At 35.6% G+C, this 21835-nt stretch overlaps 1 protein-coding gene and 1 long non-coding RNA gene across 2 annotated transcripts in view; one reads left to right on the top strand and one right to left on the bottom strand.

The window, feature by feature from the left end:
* LOC112532482 overlaps window positions 1-8087 on the top strand; it is a 31031-nt gene extending 22944 nt beyond the window's left edge. The window contains exon 2 of the long non-coding RNA XR_006939361.1: window positions 7725-8087. This is a non-coding gene — a long non-coding RNA (uncharacterized LOC112532482). The remainder of the gene's footprint in view (window positions 1-7724) is intronic.
* AQR (aquarius intron-binding spliceosomal factor) overlaps window positions 1-21835 on the bottom strand; it is a 49422-nt gene that overhangs the window by 7792 nt on the left and 19795 nt on the right. The window contains exons 18-31 of the mRNA NM_001389509.2: window positions 20553-20720; window positions 19950-20119; window positions 18885-19126; window positions 16829-16972; window positions 15301-15370; window positions 12924-13034; window positions 11305-11414; window positions 9201-9336; window positions 7741-7950; window positions 7307-7444; window positions 6220-6291; window positions 2307-2494; window positions 1735-1906; window positions 513-683 (exon numbers count right to left, since the gene is read on the bottom strand). Of these exons, the coding sequence (NP_001376438.2) occupies window positions 513-683; window positions 1735-1906; window positions 2307-2494; window positions 6220-6291; window positions 7307-7444; window positions 7741-7950; window positions 9201-9336; window positions 11305-11414; window positions 12924-13034; window positions 15301-15370; window positions 16829-16972; window positions 18885-19126; window positions 19950-20119; window positions 20553-20720 (2102 nt within the window). The remainder of the gene's footprint in view (window positions 1-512; window positions 684-1734; window positions 1907-2306; window positions 2495-6219; window positions 6292-7306; window positions 7445-7740; window positions 7951-9200; window positions 9337-11304; window positions 11415-12923; window positions 13035-15300; window positions 15371-16828; window positions 16973-18884; window positions 19127-19949; window positions 20120-20552; window positions 20721-21835) is intronic.

Here is a 21835-nt window from a genome sequence, read left to right as displayed (position 1 = left end):
CGCTGAGAATCTATGTACCATTTCTTTCCTATTTTTACTTAATCCACATATAACTCTGGTGAGATAATACCAAAAGTTTGTGGAAAATGATCAAATTTTATAACATCATATTTTAACCTGTAGACACCAGACTTATGTAAATACATTTCTGTATGTTTCATAATATTCTTCATTATGTATTTTATCAAATCCAAACCATATCCACTCTAGGTGGATCTATTTATTTTATTTTTTAAAAGGAGGACAAAATATATGACAAAAAATTATTCTGTCTCATATAGTCCATGACATATCAAACTTGAGTGATTTCACAGTTTCTTTATACAACTAGTTTCAAATAGGCAAAAAAGATTATATGACCCTGTGAAATTCCATAGAACAAACGTTGATAAATGTGCTATTAGTCAATGACTACTTGCATAAAAAGCAGGGAATGTATTTAATCAGTTCTATAATATGATAATCATGAAAAAAGAGAACCACTTCAATGCTCAATATATTTTGTAAATCACCTTGTTTGGCCGTCCAATCAATGGATTATTCCCACAGCGCTGGTTAATGACATCTCGGATCAGATGTTTCTGTCCATTGTACGTTGTCAGGATACTTATCCTGTCTGCAGGATAACCAAGCAGGCACATATACATGAAAACTGCCACAACGTATTCTGCTTCACCAAGATTCTGATGTTCAAAAGGACAGAGAAGAAGAAAGTTATTTGTTCATAAGTTTGTTAGGCATTGATTGATGCTTTCTAGTATCTACAAGAAGTACTGTTTAACTTGTTAAAATCTAAATATTTATTAGCCATAAAATATATTAATATTTACTTGTTTGAAACATTTAAATGATTTTCAGCGTCTTCAATATTCACACCTAAATGTATTTCTATACCTACAGTTATCTGCCCAAAGGAATATGATCTTAATATAGTACTACCGAACTCAACAAGTGCCAATACAAACATACAAAAAACTCATCTCTTATATAAAACGGTGGAACTATAATTTGTTAAGTATTAGAAGTTGATAATATAGAGATATTAGTATTTAAAATGGAAGGGTTTAAAAACAAAAACAAAGAAATGAAAAAAGAGCACTTGCTTAGCACTAGTTTAATAAGGCTCAAACAAAGTTGCAATTAATCACTCTCCAGTATGCTAAAAGCAAGAACTAATTGAACTAGAGTAATTAAACTCCTTTCAACTCTTTTTTTTTTTTTCCTACACTTATAATAATTGTCAGTCTCAGATCATTCTTCTGGCTGTTGGAAGGTTTCATTATTTTATGAATGCAGTTTTCTGCATTCTTACATCCAAATTAAATCAAAACACTGACTCCTCAAACTCAACTGTGCATCACAAAGCAAACTTCGATATTTTATACAGTGGAATTCTACCATTTATTTCCCTGTCATGACAGTACAGCAGAATTAAACATCTTCAATTTGCCATAGGCCAAAATATTTCATAATGAATTACATACCAAATCTCCCTCCCCCAGTGACTTTGAGAAAATGGAGATAGCAAGCGGGGTCATTCACTTTGAGCAAAAAAGCATAACAAATTATCATCCTTTTCAACATACAAACTGATTACAAGGAGAAAAAAAATTGTGTATATACACAACCCCAAAATCTGAGAACGTAACTATCAGCTTACAGTATTTTGATTCATTGCAGATTCCATAAACCTTATCTAGATTAAATAAAGTACACACTCAGCATTTTTCTTACCTGATAGAAATAAGGATTGGGTTCAGACTCTCCCACACCATTGAAGTCTTCTACGTTTATAAGTTGGAAGTCATATAAAAACCCAGCATTGGCTGTTCTGAACTCTGGCATAAGCTGCACGTGAGGCAGATTACCCAGATTTTTATAACGCCAGTTGTAGAGGTTACATAAACTGTCCGAAAAAACACAGAAGCAGTTAAAGTGGGTTTCTGAACTCAACATTTTATTATTATTGCTATTTTAACTTTTTATTTTTGTCTGGTTCACAGAAAACTCAAAAACTCCTGAATTGAAAGAACCACAGTATATTCAATTTTTCAAATTGAGAACAAAGACATGAACATTCTAATAGTAAAGCTCTCACAACGGATTTTGGCAAATGCTGCAGCTATCAAAAACTTCCTTTGTGCCAATTTGCCTTCTAGTCTAAGCTGAAATCAATGGAGCAAAACAGCTAAATCATCATTTTGCACAGACTCCTGTCTCAACAACCCAAAGTTTCCAATACTGTAAGTGTGTTTTTCCAATTCTTAACCTGGCAGCAGACAGACATGCAGTTTTATTTCACTCACCTTGCTCTTGCTCTTCCTTGTGCATCCAAATCAACAGTCGGCACTCCAACACGAACAAACCGTGTGAAGAGGGACTGCTCCATGTTAGAGTATTTTTGAAAGGCCATGTTCTTAATGACTGGTGGCAACTGGTGATGGTCACCAATCATAATCCACCGCTTCAAACGACTGAATCCATCCTGAGGGTTCTAAAGTTAATTAAGACAACTGTAAGTACTACAATATAATCAAGGCACTCAACTAAAACACATGAATAGTCAAGCTAGTTGTCTTACAAGGCAAAGGCTATTTCAGCATTTGTTCTTAAACTACACCGAGTTGAAATCGTTTAAAGACAACTGCTACATTCTTTCCAGTCTCTCTATTTCCTGCTTTTCACGTGTTTTTGAGTTTGTATGATTCTCCATTTTACCTCTGAAATCCTTACTTTTTCTCTTCTGAAAGCTCTTGGACTGAAAGCTCTTCAGTATGTTAAGTATATCTGTTCCAAGTTATCTATGATCCTTTGCACACCTGTATTATGTACTGACAGAGTGAATGAAGGACCATTTTAACAGATGGACATAAAACAAAGAGGAGTGTGGGAAATGCTACCCAAGAATCAGAATTCTGAAGATTTCTGCCTGCCAGTTCTACAGTTCATATCCTTCCTATCTTAAACGTTCCTCTAATACTTCCCCACAGGATAACTATGTGAGAGAGCCCGAAGTTCCTTTTCTTGACACTTGAAGAGCTCTGAAGCCCTCTCTAATCAGGGTGCAAGGAAGGAAAACTGAACTCTCATCAAGACAGAAGATACCATAGTAAGAAAGTAAGAGGATGAAAATTATTTTCAATTGCTAATAGAAACTTTTTGCTGGGCCCACGTAAGCCTAATAAGGTTCGACAAAGCAAGTGCAATTTGGTTAGGGTAATCCCTGCTGAGATGCACTTAGTGGTCCTGGTAGATGAAAAACTTAACATGATCCAGCAGCATGTGATTGCAGCCCAGGAAGCCAACTATACCTCAGTCTGCATCGGAAAAGAGGTGGCCAGCTGGAACAGGAAGGTGATTCTCCCTCTCTACTCTGCCCTTGTGAGGCCCTATCTGGAGTACTGTAACCAGATTTGAGGCCCCGAACACAGGAAAGAGGGTCCAGAGCAGGGCTACAAAGATGATCAGAGGCCTGGAGCACCTCTCCTATGAAGACAGGCTGAAGGAGCTGGAATTGTTCAGCCTGGAGTAGGCTATGGGGTGACCTCATTGCAGCCTTCCAGTACCTAAAGCGAGCCTACAAACAGGAGAGGAATCTACTCATTACAAGGGTAGATAATGGCAGGACAAGAGGAAACAGTTTTAAAGTTGAAGGAGGGAAGATTTAGGTTGGATATCGGGGGGAAGTTCTTTACCAAGGGTGGGTGAGGTGCTGGAAAACGCTGCCCAGAGAGGCTGTGGATGCCCCATCCCTGGAGGTGTTCAAGGCCAAGTTGGATGGGGCCCTAGGCAGCCTGGTCTAGTATTAGATATGGAGGTTGGTGGCCCTGCCTGAGGCAGGGGGGGTTGGAGCTTGATGGTTCTTGAGGCCCCTTCCAACACAAGCCATTCTATGATTCTATCATCAACAAAAACCATGGTAAGAGCCATGAGGATTTAATCATTTGTTACACAGCACCACAGTAGCATTCAGTTCAGGACTGCCAAAAGGCAAAAACAACATCCTAGAGTAACTGTTACACTGATCACCAGACAGATTTAAATAACCTATATCTCTAAAGACCAGCTTGCATGAGAGGTCACCTAAACTACAACTTATGCCTATGTTTCCTTCTGGCAGTTAGAAGGACCTAACTAAACAAACAAACAAAAAATCTTGCATTTGCAAGAAGCCTCGTTCAATTTGTTTGCTTTCCTGACACTCCCAATATAACAGAAATACATGTTCTTGCTCTGAGTTCAGGCCATATTAGGGTCTAGACGGTAAATAATTAGTTGCCTATCTGCTCTGAATTATCAAAACATGGCAGTCTTTACCACATCAAAAAGGTGATAAAACGCAACACTGATGTTTCCCAAACTGAAGAAGCTTACAGTTAGATATCAACTGAGCACAGAACACGGGCTTTAACAGCAGTATGATTCTTGGACATGCACATTCTCTTGTGCGCTAGGCCCATAACTAATTACCTCCTTGTAACTGTATTTGATATTCTATTATTAAGGAGCTATGTGAAAAATTATGAGCTGTAATTAAAATATACAAATATTTCATGTAGATTCTGTTAAAATTCTTATTTCAATGAAAGCCTGGATGTGGTTTTCTAGAGGAATTTAAATCATTCCTTTTCAATGAAAACATGAACTCCAAACAAAACTTCCAGGAAGGAAATTCACTTTTAGAAAATGAGCAAACACAGAATCCATTTTTCAGAAATCCACTAGAGTAAGAATCAAATGAACAACATAGGTTCTTAGTTTCACTAACTTTCCAAATATCATTTTCTGCTCTGCAGCTAAAAAGTTCCTGAGAGAATCCACACTTTACTTCCAATGGTGAAATTTTATCTCATAACAATCTGAGATGCAGAGATAACTTGAAAACTGTAATGTAAGCCACATATGTGGAAGAAGTAGTTTGCTTTTTCCTGAAGGCCTACAGATCTTAAAAGAAGGAAGTGATGCATCTCAATATGAGGTCACTAACAGCAATCTCAGAGCTGGACCAACAATCTCCACCTGAGGCACAAGAAATTCAAAGACAGGCTGACTAAACACACTGAGTTTGGAACAATCAGAGTAAACGCTTTTAAGAAAAGATACTTATTGAATCAAAGAATGCTCAGAGTTGGAAGGGACCTCTGAAGGACATATATGTCCAACTCCCTTGCAATGAACAGAGACATCCATATATAGGTCAGGTTGCCTAGAGCCTGATCCAGGCTTGCCTTGAAAGTCTCCAGGGACCGGGCATCCACCATATCTCTGGGCACTCAACTGTAACTGTAGCAGCATTAGCCCTCTACTACAACAATCCTTTACTATTACAAAGGTAGGGGACATATTCTTTGCTAGTCTTAAGAATGCCACATAGCTATTGCTATAGCTATGTGGCATTCTTAAGACTATGCTATAAGCATCCCATGTCACACTGTCACACTAGCTTTAGTTTCCTTCCTATCTTCCCTACATCAATAGCACCTTCCTGGCTACAAGACTTCCATTCAACTGTATCACATGCACATTCCTTTTTAATCTACCAGTTCTAGGTTTGACAAAAAATACAAGCTACAAATGATTCCAACCTACACATTTATCAATTCAGCCAGATAAAAATTGCTTAATTACTGGTCAAAAGTAGACAAAATAGAATCAGTTTCTATTCCTCCCCTCCCATCCACCTGTGGCGGTGTTGTAACATCCATTAAAATATCTAATCTCTACCAGGCTCTAGTTTTCCTGAAAGTTGTAGGTAACTGGCATCTACTTCATCTCTCAATTTTTAACTACAACTGGCCAAACAACACTGGCAGATGGGGTGACAGAGAGCAATTATGTAGGCCTTATGCTCTTGGGAAACAGTTAAAACAGTTATTTCATAATTGCTAATTTTAAAAACTGTTAAAATTATTAAAGATTTAATAACAGCTATGAAATGGCAAAGAATAGAAGTAAAGGAATGACAAAGCAAGGTACTAGTTCACTCACATTTCTGCACGTTTTGAAAGTGAAACCCTGACAGTCACAGTTAGGGTAAAACACAGAATAAACAATTAATGAAGAATAACATGAGAGTTCTTAGTGCCTGCAAAATGGGAAATACCAGTTCTGTTACCTTCCACACAAGATACTTTCCTTTTAATATTCTATATTTTTCAAGAACATAGGCTTTCAATTTTCATTTTTTTTTTGCAGTACATTTTTTAATAAAAGTCTAACCTGTAAAAGGAGAGGTATAAAGGTTTCTATCTCCAGAATCTGTGCAGACTCTTCCATTAAGATGTTGTCATACTGAGAAAGAAAAAGTACAGAGATGTCCATCAGTCAGATAATACAAGTTAAGACTGTTATTTAACCTACCAAAAGGAAGCATCAGTTGCTTATTTGGGGAATTAAAGGTTTTGTTGGCTTTTTTCTTGTTAGTTTTCTTTTTTTTTTTGGTGTTGTTTTGTTTTTTCATAAGTAGGACAGTTACAGAGCAAGATTTTCCTTTATAGGCAGAACACCAGTAGACTGAAATCAGTTCCAGAGGGTGAAATACCATTACATCAATGCCAAACCTATCTGTACCAATCAGTCCTTAGATCTAGAAACAATCTGCACTACATTATATTCTGAACTACATTATATTCTTTCCATATGCCATAACTCATCCTCAAGGGGAAAGCTTTCTGCAGTGGGGCAAACTAACTTGGTATTCTTGCACTGAATAGAAAGGTTGCATTTCTGTGATCCAGTGCATTATAGGAAAAAAACAATGTAAGAGATGAGGGAATCTGTCCATTTTTTATCAGAATATCTGTAGTAAATGACTATCAGAATACAGTTGATATTCATTTACTGGACTGTAAGTGTACTGCATCATCAGCTGTACAACACAGCTCCTCTCAAATTGTTATTTTTTTTTAAAGTAAGCAATGCTGTAAAACAAAAGTGTTTTTCCCACTTCATCCTTTCTTTTATTATCCAATCATATCACGGCAGTTCATCTAATGTGACAAAACCTTTTTTTTTTTTTTTTTTTTTTTTTAATACACATGCACTTTCAAGCATTTCAATATGAGCAACCTAAATGTATTACCATCTTTAACTACTGATTCTGTTAGAAAAAGTTTTCTTCAAAAAATTGCAATTAGAAACATACTGGTAAAAACATGCAATTCAAAATAATCCAGTTGCTTAGATCTAGGACAGGTGAAAGGTCTAAACAAGGTGGTGGTGGGGGGGAAGTGACAACATGACCCCAAAAAATAAAAAAATAATAATAATAAACCATTATCAGCGTTACTATTACAAACATAATTACTTTGAAGCCTAATTCAACCAGGTCATGTCGTTTCAGAGCGGCGTGGGTACAAGTCATAGCAATGATTTTTGCTTCTTTCACCAAGAGGTATTTGGATCTATCCAGGCCACTGCGGAGAAGTTCAAATGCTCTGAATTCCTGTGGTAGAAAAAAGAACCGAATTGAGAGAAAATGTGTATATAAACTTATAAAAAGCAAACAAAATGGGTGCTTCCTAGCCTCAAAATAAAACGGATTAGACTCCTGTCCCTATTGCAAATTATGTCTAAATTACTTGAAGGGAGAAATGCTCACTGGGATGCCTTGCAAGCTAAAGAAGTTGCCTAGGAGTATATACTACTTCTAGGCTTCAGGACAAGTAAGAATTTTGGAACTTTGTGAAATTTCTTTAGGATTTATCAGAATTATTTACCTTTAGCAGATATAAGTCTTACCTCAAGCTGAGTGAAGATTTTCTTCAGATGTCTAAAACATCCTTCAGCAATCTCCATATCTTCTTCATAGGATCTGCCTCTGAAAATTGGTTGAGGAGCATTTGCAAAATACTGATGAAAGGGAAAGAAACTGGACACGTCTGTAACATCTGGTAATTTTCCACCTTTAACTTTCACTTTGCTGATATATTCTTCCCAACGTGACATTACCTATGGCAAACAAAAGTGTCATACAGATGTGTTTTTATATAATGAAGTCACTGGATATGTGTCATCTCGTATACACAGTTAAAATGGTTATTTTATTAAATCAATTTTATTTAATAAAATAATTTTTAACGACAAAACCTACGTATCTAAACTAGCATTTAATCTTAACACAAATCAGGATATTTCAGGCTTTACACTTTTATTACCAGCTCTTCTACCTCCTCCACATTCCTCATGAAGAACTGTTCCAGCATAGGTCTATCCCACAGAGTACAGTCCTTCAGAAAAAGACCTCTTGCTAGGAGCCTGCTCCAGAATAGACTCTCCACGGGCTCCAGATTCCCTGAGGACACATCTACTTGCTGCAGCACGTGCTCCTCCACAGGGTGCAGTGTGGAGATCTGCTCTACTGTGGTCCTCCACAGGCTGTAAAAGTACAAACTGCTTCACCATGGTCCTCCACTCCAGGGCTGCAGAGAAACTTCTGCTTTGGCACCTGGAGCCTCTCCTCCTTCCCCTCCTTACTCACTGATCTGTTTCTCCTCCATTATCTCCCGTCCTGATATTTTCCTAATTATCTCTACTTAAAATACTTCTATTTAAATACTAAATTGGATTCCTTCAGGAGGAAATTAAAACAGAAGATGAACTCGATCTGTGCTCCTATCCTAGCCGTCCCCAACTCCTAATGATTCATTTAACGTTCGGAACCATGCTACTGCTAACCCAAGGTAACTTCTCTCAAAATATATACAGTGTGGAGATTTGTTCTTAAGTACCACTCTACAAGTCTGCCTAAGCTACATTACTTGCTTAAGAAGACACAGTGTCAATACCATACAGAAATGAGGGATATACAACATACAGAAGATCACCATTTGGTAGACTCTGCATCTAATTTCAAACATGAAAGCTTTCTTTTGGAGTATTAAGTAGCAGCTGTAATGTTTGTCCAAACTATAAAGCACCCCACAGATTTTCACATTCGAAGGGAAAACTCCCGGTTAGAAATCTTGCCAGCAGTAATAAAGAGCAAGAATGTTAGCCTTTTAATTATTGAGCCAGCAGGCAGGAGTTAAAACAATAGCAATGTAAAGAAACAATAAAGAGGGCTTTAGACATCTTATATTTTGAACCACAAAGAAAATGGGTTTTTTTGAGACTTGATTTTGAAAAATTCTCTAATTTTCATAGCATGTTTCATAACACACTGAGGTCATGCAGTCTCTGTAAAGTATTTCAGTCCTTACTTGGTATAAGAAAAAGTGGCCAGCTGTTTCACAAGTATAAGAAACATCTCCTGGGACACCAAGACTCTCTTGCAATCGCCCAACCTCTCGCAGGAGTTCAAGTCTTCGAGCCAGAACATAATTCACTCTTCCATACCTACAAAACGAATTAAGGTTTACTATTTTGCATAAAGATTTATTTAGTTCCAACTGGTTTATGTAAGTATCAAAATGAGAGATCACAAACACTTCCCCCAAAACCACAACTATGAGGGTTGCTCCAAAAGTAATGCTTCCTATTTTCATAGACCACAACATCAGCAGATGTTTTCATTCCCATTTTTCCCCCTTTTTAAGATCACCTTCCCTAATCTATGTACTTTTTCTCTAAGAGAAGCAGCACAAGAATGAATTTAAAAAAAAAAAAAGTATCACATCATGTTTTCTTAGTAGGATACCAAATGGTAAAAACTGCTGTAGTAAGAGAAATAAAAGAAAATCCCTGGGATCTCAGATCTCAGTGGGTTCTACTCTCTTATTTACAACAGTTTAAGAAGTTATAACCGGTGATTTCAATTTACAAATACACAACTGAATATGGTATTGTTTGCATTCAGAAAAAAAAACCAAGTTTCTCAGGAACTGTGTCAGTTAAAAGCCTTGTACTGTTACTTTTTTTTTCCTTCAGAAAAACTAATCCACCATTATTACAAGTAACTGCAATCAGGTTTTTTTTTCCATGCTTCTAGATGTGCTCTTGTTTTTCATAATTCAAGCAAGAACCCCTGCTTCATTCATTGCTATAGGAATTTTCTTTAGCTGAGATCCTCTTTACTCTTAAGTGACAGTACCAGTCTAAGCAGTTCCTCTTCACCTTATGTTCTTAAAACTCCCAGTTTTGCTGTGCTTGCAGAGGGAGCAAAAAGTGAAAAACAAACTTGCAGTAGTCAAAATTCTTCGAACAGTACCATGCCCTCTAAAGCAGCCTGATACAGAAAAAAAAAAAAAACTCTGAAGCAACCTTAGAAGAAAAAAGCATATGGGAAATAAACTTCTCCCTGTAGTACATTCCTCACTATGCACCTCTCCCTCTCAAACTGCCAGAACCCACAGGAATTTGCAGTACTGCCCTGTAGGTCTAGAATTACTCTGAAAACTAATGAGAATAGATAATAATAGAAAACATCATTTAATTGTGAGCATTCCACTTCCAGGAAGGTGGAAAACCATAGATTTTACTAAAATACATATCTACCATTACATCATTTCACTGAGATTTTAGTTATCAAATTTCTAGGGAAAAAAAAAAAAGATTACGCTTAATCATTCAAATCTGAAAAAAAAATCCCAAGGATTTCTTTCGCTAAATGAATCTCAATAATGGGATTAACTTCTCATGACTATATATAATTTTTACCATGTCTTTTGAAAGTCAGGGTATTGCCATAAAAATCAAGTATTGGACAATCCAGTTATTTCCACTATATGACCCTTACATCTCCTGCTTGTATTTATGAATGCTTGTAATCCTACTGACGTCAATTGGACTGGCATGTAACATAAAGCATAGAAGCATTTACAAGAATAGGTTCTTAATTCTTTGTACTGATGCACACTTGATAGCTTGCCTTACAGATGTAGTCTTCAAAATACGTTACCAATAAAATAAGTAATTTTAGTATTATTTAATATTCTGAAAACCTGGAAGCACAAAGTTTTATTTCTACTTTGTGTGCATACAATATTCAACAACAAGCAGAGGTGATATATTTGCACAAATATTTCTAACTGCAAATGCTTAACTTTATTAAACTTTCCCCATAAAACAGATTAATTTTATAATAAGTATGTGCCTAGAACATTGTAAACAACTTTTATTCAAGCAGCTGAATTTGTGAACAAGTAACTGCCAGATTTGCCTTTCAATTCTCAAGAGAACAGTTTTGCTACTGAATAAGAATCAAAATTACTTGATCCTATTCTGAAAGTAAAACTGCATTACTGGGATTCAACAGTATGAAAAGCTTGCCAAGTGCAGCTACTTGCTCATTTACAAGGAAGAATGGACAACACACATCTCAGCTATAATACTCACATAAACTATCATTAGCACCTTCTTTCTTACCTGCTGAAATCTTTCTCTGTCTCTAATTCCTCTTCTCCATGACCCAGACGCAGGAGATGGCGCTCATCAATGTCTAGAGCCATGATTTTTTCAAACAGCTGGTTCAAGGCCTAAAGATTGACAAGAACAGGAGAAAAGGTGGTTTTTAGAAGCTCTTGCAGAGAAAACTGAAGAATGACTGGTAAACCAGCTAAGAAATAATGCGTATCATGGTATAATGAAAGCCAAAGAAAACATGAAATTAATGCTTAAGTTTGATTGTGTTAATCTTGACAATGGCAATAGAGACATCAGTCTACTGAAACTCATCTTCACGTGCTTCATGCATTTTCATTTATTATTCCGATAGAATCACTTAGTTTTAAAAAACCTAGTTGATAAAGCTATCAGTTTACAAAGTTTTCTTCAAGAATTACATTTCGCAAACGTTGGTTTTTTTTTTTTTTTTTTTTTAGATCACTTTGAACCAATTTTGTCATTTAATTTTTACTGTAAATTAAAAGAGTGCAATCTGTTACTGATTGGTCAGAACTGTGACTATTCCATACGGCTAAATGAATTTTGCTAAACTTCAAGGTGAGCTATGACTCCTGCCTTTAACTCCTCAGTTCTCTAAAGCTTAGTATTAACTGTACAAAGTTTTAAGTACAGGGTCATCAAGCTACAAAACTAAGAATGGAGTGGAGCTTGCTCATGTTTAATTCAATTGGAAATCATGCAAACACATTGAAGTATGGTATTAAAGCACAAGAAAAGACACCTGCTGAGATAGATTGTTTTCAGAAGTACAACTAAAAAAACTCATGTTAAGATCTGTTGCCAAAAAAAAACTCCTATGTGCCTCAGAATTTGTCTCATTTTCTTTCAACTCTTGCTCTTAACACTAATACCTGTAACTCACTCACTTGCAACTAGCTGTACGCTGGCCTACATTATTCCAGGTCGTAACTTACCACCAAAAGGAAGCTACACTGTTGACTAACAAATGGTCATCAGAGGTACCTGATCTTATTCTGATGGAAAAAGATGAAACAAACTAAGCTCAATTACGATCACTGATAAAGGAGCAAGTATAGGTTACTTACGGCGACCAAGAGATTGATAACCCTAGTTTTAAAACAAATCCTTCTAAACCACAGACAGCTTTAGAGTAATAATCTTTAAGGCTATAATAATAATAAATGTATATATGTAGCCAGGTTTCATCTCTTACGAATGGGAAGCAAACACTCAACTGAATATACCATGCTAACTTTCATGCCTTTCCTTAGCAGAACGAAGCACAGAGTAAAAGGTACCTGCGAGAACACGTTAGCTAAAGTCAAGTCTGGCATGCATGTTTGTGACTGTAAAACTGTGCACACACTTTTTTCCCCTCCAAAAATGCTTCCTAATTTCAAATCTCCTAAACAGTTAAATACCCTGAAAATCTCTGCTGAATATCTTAAGAGTTACCTGAAATTCAAAAATTTCATCTCACATTTTAGAATTGGCAGAACCACTCACAAGTTATAATATTACACTTCTAAGATAGAACTGAAGCCTCAAACCTAGTGATCTCAATATCTGCCGCTCTTTTTGATTTTAAAGGAAAATTTCATACGTTACTATTACCTTACCTGATTAGAGTGGGTAACTATAAGAGTTCGTTGTTCTGGGAAATTATGATACAGATTGGATATTATCTGGACTGCAACATCAGTTTTCCCTGTACCAGGTGGACCCACTACCTAAAAGCAAAACAAAAAAACAAAGAAGTGAAAAACAAAAAGTGTACTCAATTTAACACAGTACACCACAGGACAGAAATTTAGCCCGCCAGGAAGAGTAGAGCAATCTCACAAGACCTCCTAAGAGAAAAAAAAAAAACAACACAATTCGGCCTCAAGACATTCTACATATACAAAAAACAATAAGAAAACATAATTAAAAAATAATAAGGTAAGGTAAAGAACAGAAAACAGACTTCATTCTTTTCACTTAGTCAAAAAAAAAAAATCTACAACTGATGATACAAGACCAATAATTAATGTTAATACCAATAATTAATGTTTTTATAGGCTCAATTAGACCATCAACTTTAAGAAACTTGATACATAAGACATTTTAGGTACTATAAACTACTTCAAAATATTTTTTCTTCCAGTAGAGAGAAGAAAGAATAGTAGGTGTCACACACCTTCACGTAAAATTTACAAACTGCAAAAAATCATGCTTGTTATATTCACACAGAGCATCTCATTAATTGCTAGACTTTAAAACAAGTAGGATTGTATTTCTCAGTCATATTTGACGGAAACAAGTGACAAAAAATAAAGCATAGGTTTATACTGCATAACTATTTCTCAAGCAGCCTGCTTTTACTCTCTCCACAAAATATCACAGATGCTTTAATAAAAAAAAAGCAAACACATTCATAAAAACAAAAATGGCTTTGCCACTGTTTTTTCTTTTAGATCTACCAGACTCCACCCTGTGACTCCTTTTCAAAAAAAATTATCAAATGATTTTTTAGCAGTAAAGTTAGAGTTCTCTAAAAACCATCTTCTCAAAGATTTATGCAGGGTGATAGAGTATTAGGTGTGGTACATTGCCATTTAAAGCCCCCTCAAGCATGACGCATGGTAGATTATGCTGCGTTACACAATTGCACTAGAGAGTCATTTATATACAACTAATATTAAGTGATAATAATAAACAGTATGCAACACTATTTAAAATAAGATCAAAGAAAGACTAGGTGATAGAAATAACGATCTTCCCTTTGGTCCTGGTATTTTGTGCTAATTATGTAGTCAAAAATGGTAATAAAGACTGATTTCTGTCTTCTTTCTGTTGACAATAATACTGAAATAAAACAATACTCCTATTCATTCTTACGTGTATTAAACAAATACTCTAATTATGTAAAAGCCACCAGTTCTGATCACCAAGTTGACTGCAAAAAAAAAAAAAAAAAAAACCCCACCCTGTAGCGTTGTTAAAAATTCAAATTTAAATTTATCACTGTGTCATTTTTACAGCATCCACAAAGAGATTTTTCATTTATGAATAAACCTTAAAACCGGTACCCTATCAGGAACCAGAGATGTGCTGTGCTGTAATAGAGAACACGTCACATTCAAAAACCACTGTGAACTCAGGAACTTTTATGTACAGTTCAAGACAAAACTACTTTCATCACACCTAGTCAGGCAATGACAAAAGGCATACAACAATTCTACTGAAATTTAGTTTTTCCTTCAAAAAATTGCATTTTTTGTGCTAGCTACGTAGTGTCTAGAGACTGGTAAAAACATGAGAAAATGGAAGAGGAAGAACATGTACAAATGAATACTACTACTACAAAACAAACAAACAAAAACAACAACAACAAAAAAAACAACCTAAACTTAAGAAATAGCATTAATGCCCATATAGTCCAAGAAGAGATTAACAGTATCAAGCAGAGAAGTCACTCGAGTACTCCACTGAGGAATCACTGGAATACAGGCACTTATAGTCAGGTAAACCTTGTAGACCGCTGCAGAAATTCACTGATCAAAAATTACTTTCCCAACAAATCTACAACTCTGATCTATCTATAAGTCAGCAGGATATAAGGGATAGTACATGAAATTTCACAGGACAGTAGGAAAAAACTCCATAGGGACAATTCAATAACTTTGATTTCTTTTAATGGAGCTAGATCAAAATAAAACTGATGCAAGTAATTTAAAATAGTTAAAAAATGGCAGACGTGGCAAAAGTCTAAAATTACCAATCTGACCACTGAAAAAAATAAGTTCAGTTGTTCAGTAAAGTCTTCAGTCATTAAGACAAGATTCAGCCAAATACAGAGATTAAATATGAAATATATATTATTTTCTCATGTACTAAGTTACTAATAAAGTAAGAACTCTCATGGAGGCTACAGAAGAAGGCATTATGGGTGTTTCATTGAATGTACCTAGAAGCTAGAATCAAACAAACAAGAGCAGTTTAAAATATCCTTACCATAGTTAGTCCAGGTTGCATTCCTGCACGTATAGCTTCAATCTGAGTATGGGTGAATTGAATAGTATTGCTGTAACAAAGCAAGATAAAAGATCAGAAAACTGACAGACTTTGCGAACAGTATCAGTAATTTTTTTAAAAACAAATTTGCTTTAATTTGGTTTGCTACACATTTCTCCAGAACTGCATGCCTCTAAACAAGACAGTAAATTATACTGGTCAAATGACTACAAAATCATCCACCTAAAACAAAGTCTTTACGTATGATTTGCTGAGAGTGCTGTAAAATTATTTACCTATAATTCTCCTTTTTAATTCTTGAGTAATACAGTGACATGTTGCAATACCATGTTAAATGACATTACTAGATTATCTGAATACAGAGAAAACTGAACTACTTTTTTCTCCCTTCAGTAAGGCAATCTAACAGAGGCCTGTCAAAAATTCACATCCAGGACTCCTACACCACAAGCAAGAAGAGTTCTACTAAGGCCATCTCCACTCTGCATGCTTTAAGTGCATACCTAAGGCACTTACTTGAAGTAGGAGTAGACCTAAGTTTAAACGCTTAAGCAATATCAAGAGTTTTATAAGTAAATACATAGGTCATTTTTTAGTTGATCACAGCAAGTTATTGCTGATACTATCACTTTGCAATTATATTTTTTGATAAAGGAAATTACAAAAGTCTTGGTAGGATTAGCAACCCGTTGTTACAATAACTAAAACAGTCCAAATGTGATCAGCGCTACTTTGCACTGTTCAGCAAACCCACCATACAAGGAAAATAGGAAGTCTTCCAAAGAACTGCTAAATTCCAAGATTCCTCCTTCCCTAACATATTCACATTCTTGCAGATATTATAACTAGGAGTGGATGCTACACTCCACTCCAGTCCTCCCTTACCCCATCTTCAACGTGGGAATGGTGAAAACCTTCAAAAGACTCTTAAGTCATATGTTTAGAAGAGGTGTATGTATGCACAGGCACAAGACAAACAACTTATAAAATATTGTACAGCAGCAGAACTATTGTATTTCTCACTGCTTTTAACACAGATTATTGAAAACAAATGGAAACTTCCAACAGAAGCTTCATTCATGCAAGAAACTCTGAATTCAGATTTTAGAGTTATGACAAAAATAAGTATTTTGCATACGTCTACAAGAAAAAATATTCAGTCGGTACTGTTCTTTCCTATGCTCTCAACTGTTATAAAAGTCATTAGAAAAGTGGAGAAAACAAGGGCAGTTACGTGAAGTGTTACATTTTCAATACTAACATTCAAAGTCTTGATAATACTAAAACCCAGTATTTCTCATAATACTTTTCAATGGATTTTTTTTTCTAGTAGAGGGACTATAGTAGAATATTTGATAAAAATACCAAGGAAAATACTCCTATATTCAAGTCTTTTGGTAGTGAAATCACCATTACATTAAAAATAAATAAATAAATAAATAAATGTGTGTTTAGGTATGAAAATGAACTGTTAGCACTTCTAAGCAAATTCACATACATCTATTACCGTTTTGGTTGATTATATGGATATGGTCCCCTGTTTGGAATGATGTGAGGCTCTACAATCAGTGTTTTAGCTTCTTCAGATTTTTCTTCATTCTCATCCTCTTTTCTTTTCTTTCCTCTACCTCCTGTTATTGGGAAAGTTATCCTGTAACATATAATTCAAATCCAAGCTTCAATACACACGCCAGACTGTCTTACAAGCTCATAAAGATTTTTTTTGTCACTGTTCAGATAAACTATTATAACACGGATTCAGATAAAGTATAGATGAGGACAAGAGAAAGGAATAAAAATTAAATTGATTAAGCAGACTAAGAATATTTGACAAGAAGTACATCAAAAGTGTACTTTATATAGCTTGAAAAGACAGGAGCAGCATTTTAAGACAAGCGGAAGAACGCTGATGGCAGAGTTCAAAAATGAAACTGGAAGGGACAGGAGTCAAGATAGAACAAAAAGCCACTGGCACTGTCTGGTCAGCTGTAATAACTTGATTTTGTTCTAGAACTGATGGACACCTTCTTTACAAAATTTGTCGATGTTCTAATTTGTTTCAATACAAGGACGTTCATCCTCTCACTTCAGCTTTATTTTTATAGTCCCCTATAGTAAATGTTATCAAGCATCAACCCTTTAATTTAGAAACAAATTATGGAGGAGGAATTCCAATGGCAATCCAATCATCTTGATACAACAATGGAGACATTTAAAGCATCAATAATTTTAGTCTCTTTATAAGACAAATACAGTAATACCTCTTCATAAAGAAAAAAAATGTGAAAGTTAACAATAGTTCACCACAGGAAATCAAATGTGGTATATATAAGTGATTCCTTCAAACTACTGTCATATAAATGACATACCATTGTTGCCTTCTCCACATATACTCTACATGCAAGGTGTGAAAAAAGCTGATAAAGTTATGTACACTGGTAAATTCAGATGTACAGGTATAAAGAAGCCAATGATGAGGGACATGACTTTCAAAACTAAAAATTAATCACTAATATTCTGGGCTGGACAACGGCACCACTGAAACAAAATATGTAAATCTCATTTAGTGGTCACAAAGGTAGACATCTTCTTTCAGAAATAATTTCTAAAATAAAGCAAGCATAATAGCATATCAAACCTGATTATTTGTTTTTACTGAACGGTATTTCCAAAAGCTCAAGCTTTTATGGATGATGAAATTGCTGTACTTACTTTGCCTTAAAACTATTTAACTTAGAAATTACTAGGCTGAACTTGAAGAGGCCAGATACCAATGGAGGAGAGAATACTACATGCCTTTATTCTATTTAAGAAATACATCTGTGTAAGAAAGACATCGAGGCCCTGGAGTGTGTCCAGAGAAGGGCAACAAAGCTGGTGAGGGGTCTGGAGCACAGGCCTTACGAGGAGCGGGTGAGAGAGTTGGGATTGTTCAGTCTAGAGAAGAGGAGGCTCAGGGGAGACCTTATTGCTCTCTGTAACTACCTGAGGAGGTAGTTATAGGGGTAGTAGAAGAGGTCAGCCTCTTCTCTCGTGTGACTAGTGATAGGACTAGAGGGAATGGCTTCAAGCTGCGCCAGGGAAGGTTCAGGCTGGATGTTAGGAAGTACGACTTCTCTGAAAGGGTGGTCAGACACTGGAATGGGCTGCCAAGAGAGGTGGTGGAGTCACCGAGCCTGGTGGTGTTCAAAGAGCATTTGGATGTTGTGTTGAGGGACATGGTTTAGCGAGAACCATTGGTGATGGGTGAATGGTTGGACTGGATGATCCTGTGGGTCTTTTCCAACCTTAGCGATTTCTATGATTCTTTGATTCTATTTTACACTGTTCCTTTCCCTATAAATTCAAAAGGGTGATTTACAAGCAATGCTGTATTATAGTTATTTATATATATAGATAGATAGATAGATAGATACTGTTATATAACTAAGTGTTGATATTAACACATGAATATCCCTTCCTAAAAGAAAGAGAACTTCCCTTCAACCAACGAACTCAACTCCATCTGACAATGCACTGCAGCAACAGTAACAGATCATGAGTATTTGAAATTTTGAGATCACCTGAAGGGAGGTACTTGTAGTTCTGGATTGTCAACAGTCACTTTAATATTGTACCCAGGAAAACTAGCTTTTAAGTGATCAATGGACAGGAAGGTGTCATTAAAATCTAGAGACGCAATCTGATTTGGCATTTTTGAATAGTGTGCACTACTTGGGTCTCCATATCCAAGAATGATGTCATGTAGCCAGTCAGGAACCACACAATCTGTGTTCATCAAATTTCTAATAGTTTCCAGAACAGCCTGAAAATTGCAAAAACAGGGAAAAAGAAGATTGGAGAGTGACTTTTTAACTAAGTAAATAAGACACACTGAAGACTAATCAAGTTATTCTAAGATACTAGTGTCTATCAGTCATCAACTTAAGGATATTTGGTTAGTTACAGTCTATATCTGTACATTGCATATATTAAAAAAAATAATAAAAGAAAATACAAACACCAGTGTCAAAATATAAAAATCCTAAACTGTCCTCTTAGTAAAGAGTTAGCAAAGAGTACCATAATTACCAATAAAATCTTCATTCCAGAACACTCAGAGAAGGAGAACAACAATAAAAGCAAAGGAGCAACAAAGCAAAACCAAATATATTTAAAGAAAATAATTTCTGATATGATCCTGCAGTCCTGATTTTATAATAAGTTACCAGTTCATGTCAATAGCTACAAATATTTCTGCTCTTTATTCTTTTCCAGGTCTCTCAGACAATCCTGTTTGTATTAAAAATGCATTAGAAATTCTGCATGTCTATAGAATAGGAACATTAGCAAGGCTTGTATTCCACATATTCCCCTCTAAAGGCCAAATATAACTATACTGTAGGCCACCCGGTGAAAGACTAAAATTATAAACTAACATTTCATTTTTTTATTATTACTCAATTTGAGTTAGGTTCTGATTTTCAGTTATTCTAACACTTAGCTGTAAGGAGGAAATTATCACTTGCTGAAGTGATCTAACTCCATTTGAAAAGCCCACCCATATGCAACTAAAATGAATAAGTATCAGTAATCCTTAGGAAAACTGTTCACCTGCATGGCTTAAGTATTGATGAGCAGTACCTTACCTTGAAATTGTTTTCTTTTGGTTTTCTTCTCATTATTATATTAAAAGTCTCATATACATCTTCTGCTCCATTCTGGATTGTATTGGTCATGTCTTGTTGATACTGGTTTGGGTCCAGAAATACTCTGTATGTTCTGCAATCGCCTTTAAGTCTCGGTTTGGGTTCAGGTCCTGCTCGTAATGAAATAGTAAAATTAGAACTTAGTATAGCACAGAAGCAGATTAGTACTCAAATAAGACATTCATCATCTTTCTTGAAGTAGATTTGAGACACATTCATATAATGAAATTACTTTATGGATGGTATTGTTTTGTGTTTTCCATCACATTTCCAGGAGAGTTTTAGAATACAAGATACTATAATCCTAAAACTGAAGTGCACTAAATGCCATTTCATTATATCAACCTGTATAAGACGTAAACAAATAACCTGTCAAGGACTGCTCATCAACTTAATTTGTCCATTTTTCAATTTAAGATAACTCATTGAGTGCCACTCAGAAGAGAACCAAGTGACTTTTGTTAACAGCTTAATCATTCAATCAATCAAACAAACAAACAAACCCCCAAAACTGTATTTCAAAGAAGTTTTGGTGTACCATACCCTCTTCAATAACACGTCCTTTCTCATCCAACATGCCCTGGATTTCACAGCCTCTAACATACACCAGTCCAGTCTGCTCAACAAAAGGTCGTCTTCGGTCAAACTTAGTACCGTAAGGTTGCGTGGGACGTACCGTAACCAAAAAGCAGACATCATGTTTCCGTAGACCTGATTCCAAAAAGGAACATTCACTGTATTGATTAAATGCCATTTTCCTCTCCCATTCTTTAAAAATATCTGACTTTTTAATTAAAAAAACACACTTACTTAGATCATAACGTATTCAGTTGCAAAATATACTTTTAACTCTGAAGATACAAAACCATAGGAAATGCTTGTCCTTTCCACTACTGTTACACACTAAAATCTGCTACGACCTCAGGTACAAAGAAAAGAAGTAGATTTTTTTCATGACAACAAGCTTCTGCATACGTAGGCTATTGCACTTCCAATAATCTTATTTAAGTTACACAAACTAGATATATTTGGAAGGTAAATTGTGATGTATTTGGAAGGTAAATTAATCTGATATTCTTGTTGCTTTCTTCTGACTACTTTCCAATTGTTTTCCAAAAATTTAAGTGTAGTGCCTTGAACTAGGCACAAAATTCCAAAGTCAGTTATTTAGTAGGGTGGAAGGCCTATCATGTTGTTTTCCATGTTATATTCCAGTTTATAAATCCCAGTATGACCTGGTAAAGTGTTTTTCCCTCACTAGTAGCATATTGAACTCAAACTCTTTTTCTCCTGCATAGCTACTGCCTAATACATTATTTTCAAAACTTGTACTTGGGCAGTGAATTTGCTTGCTTAAGTGTAGTATCTTCTACTCATCTATCTTAAATTATGCTCTACTTTTAAAAGGCCAGTTCTCCAATTCATGGTCATTTTGAACATCAGTCCTTTCTTCCAGTGTATCTACCCAATTCAAATATTTCTGAGAGGCTTCCAAAATTTAATAAACATACACAGTAGCCCCCTATATAATTAGCAGAAACTTCAAACAGAGTTTCGAAAAAAATCCTTCCAGATCTTAATGGATCTTCTTCTTCTGAGGCAGACACTTCTCTTGTCGTTCACTGAATACATTTACCCCTCTTAAGTTTAATAGAATCATGGAATTGCTCAGGTTAGAAAAGACCTTCAAGATCAAGTCCAATCTCAACCTAGCTATACTACCCTAACTCTAACAACCCACCAACTAAATCATGTCCTTGAGCACCACATCCAGACAGTTTTTAAACGCATTCAGGGATGGTGACTCAACCACCTCCCTGGGGAAC

This window comes from Gallus gallus, chromosome 5, assembly GCF_016699485.2.
Source record: "Gallus gallus isolate bGalGal1 chromosome 5, bGalGal1.mat.broiler.GRCg7b, whole genome shotgun sequence".
Classification (NCBI taxonomy): Eukaryota; Metazoa; Chordata; class Aves; order Galliformes; family Phasianidae; genus Gallus; species Gallus gallus.
Note: the sequence above shows the minus strand (reverse complement) of the source record. Positions and strands in the feature narration are given on the sequence as shown.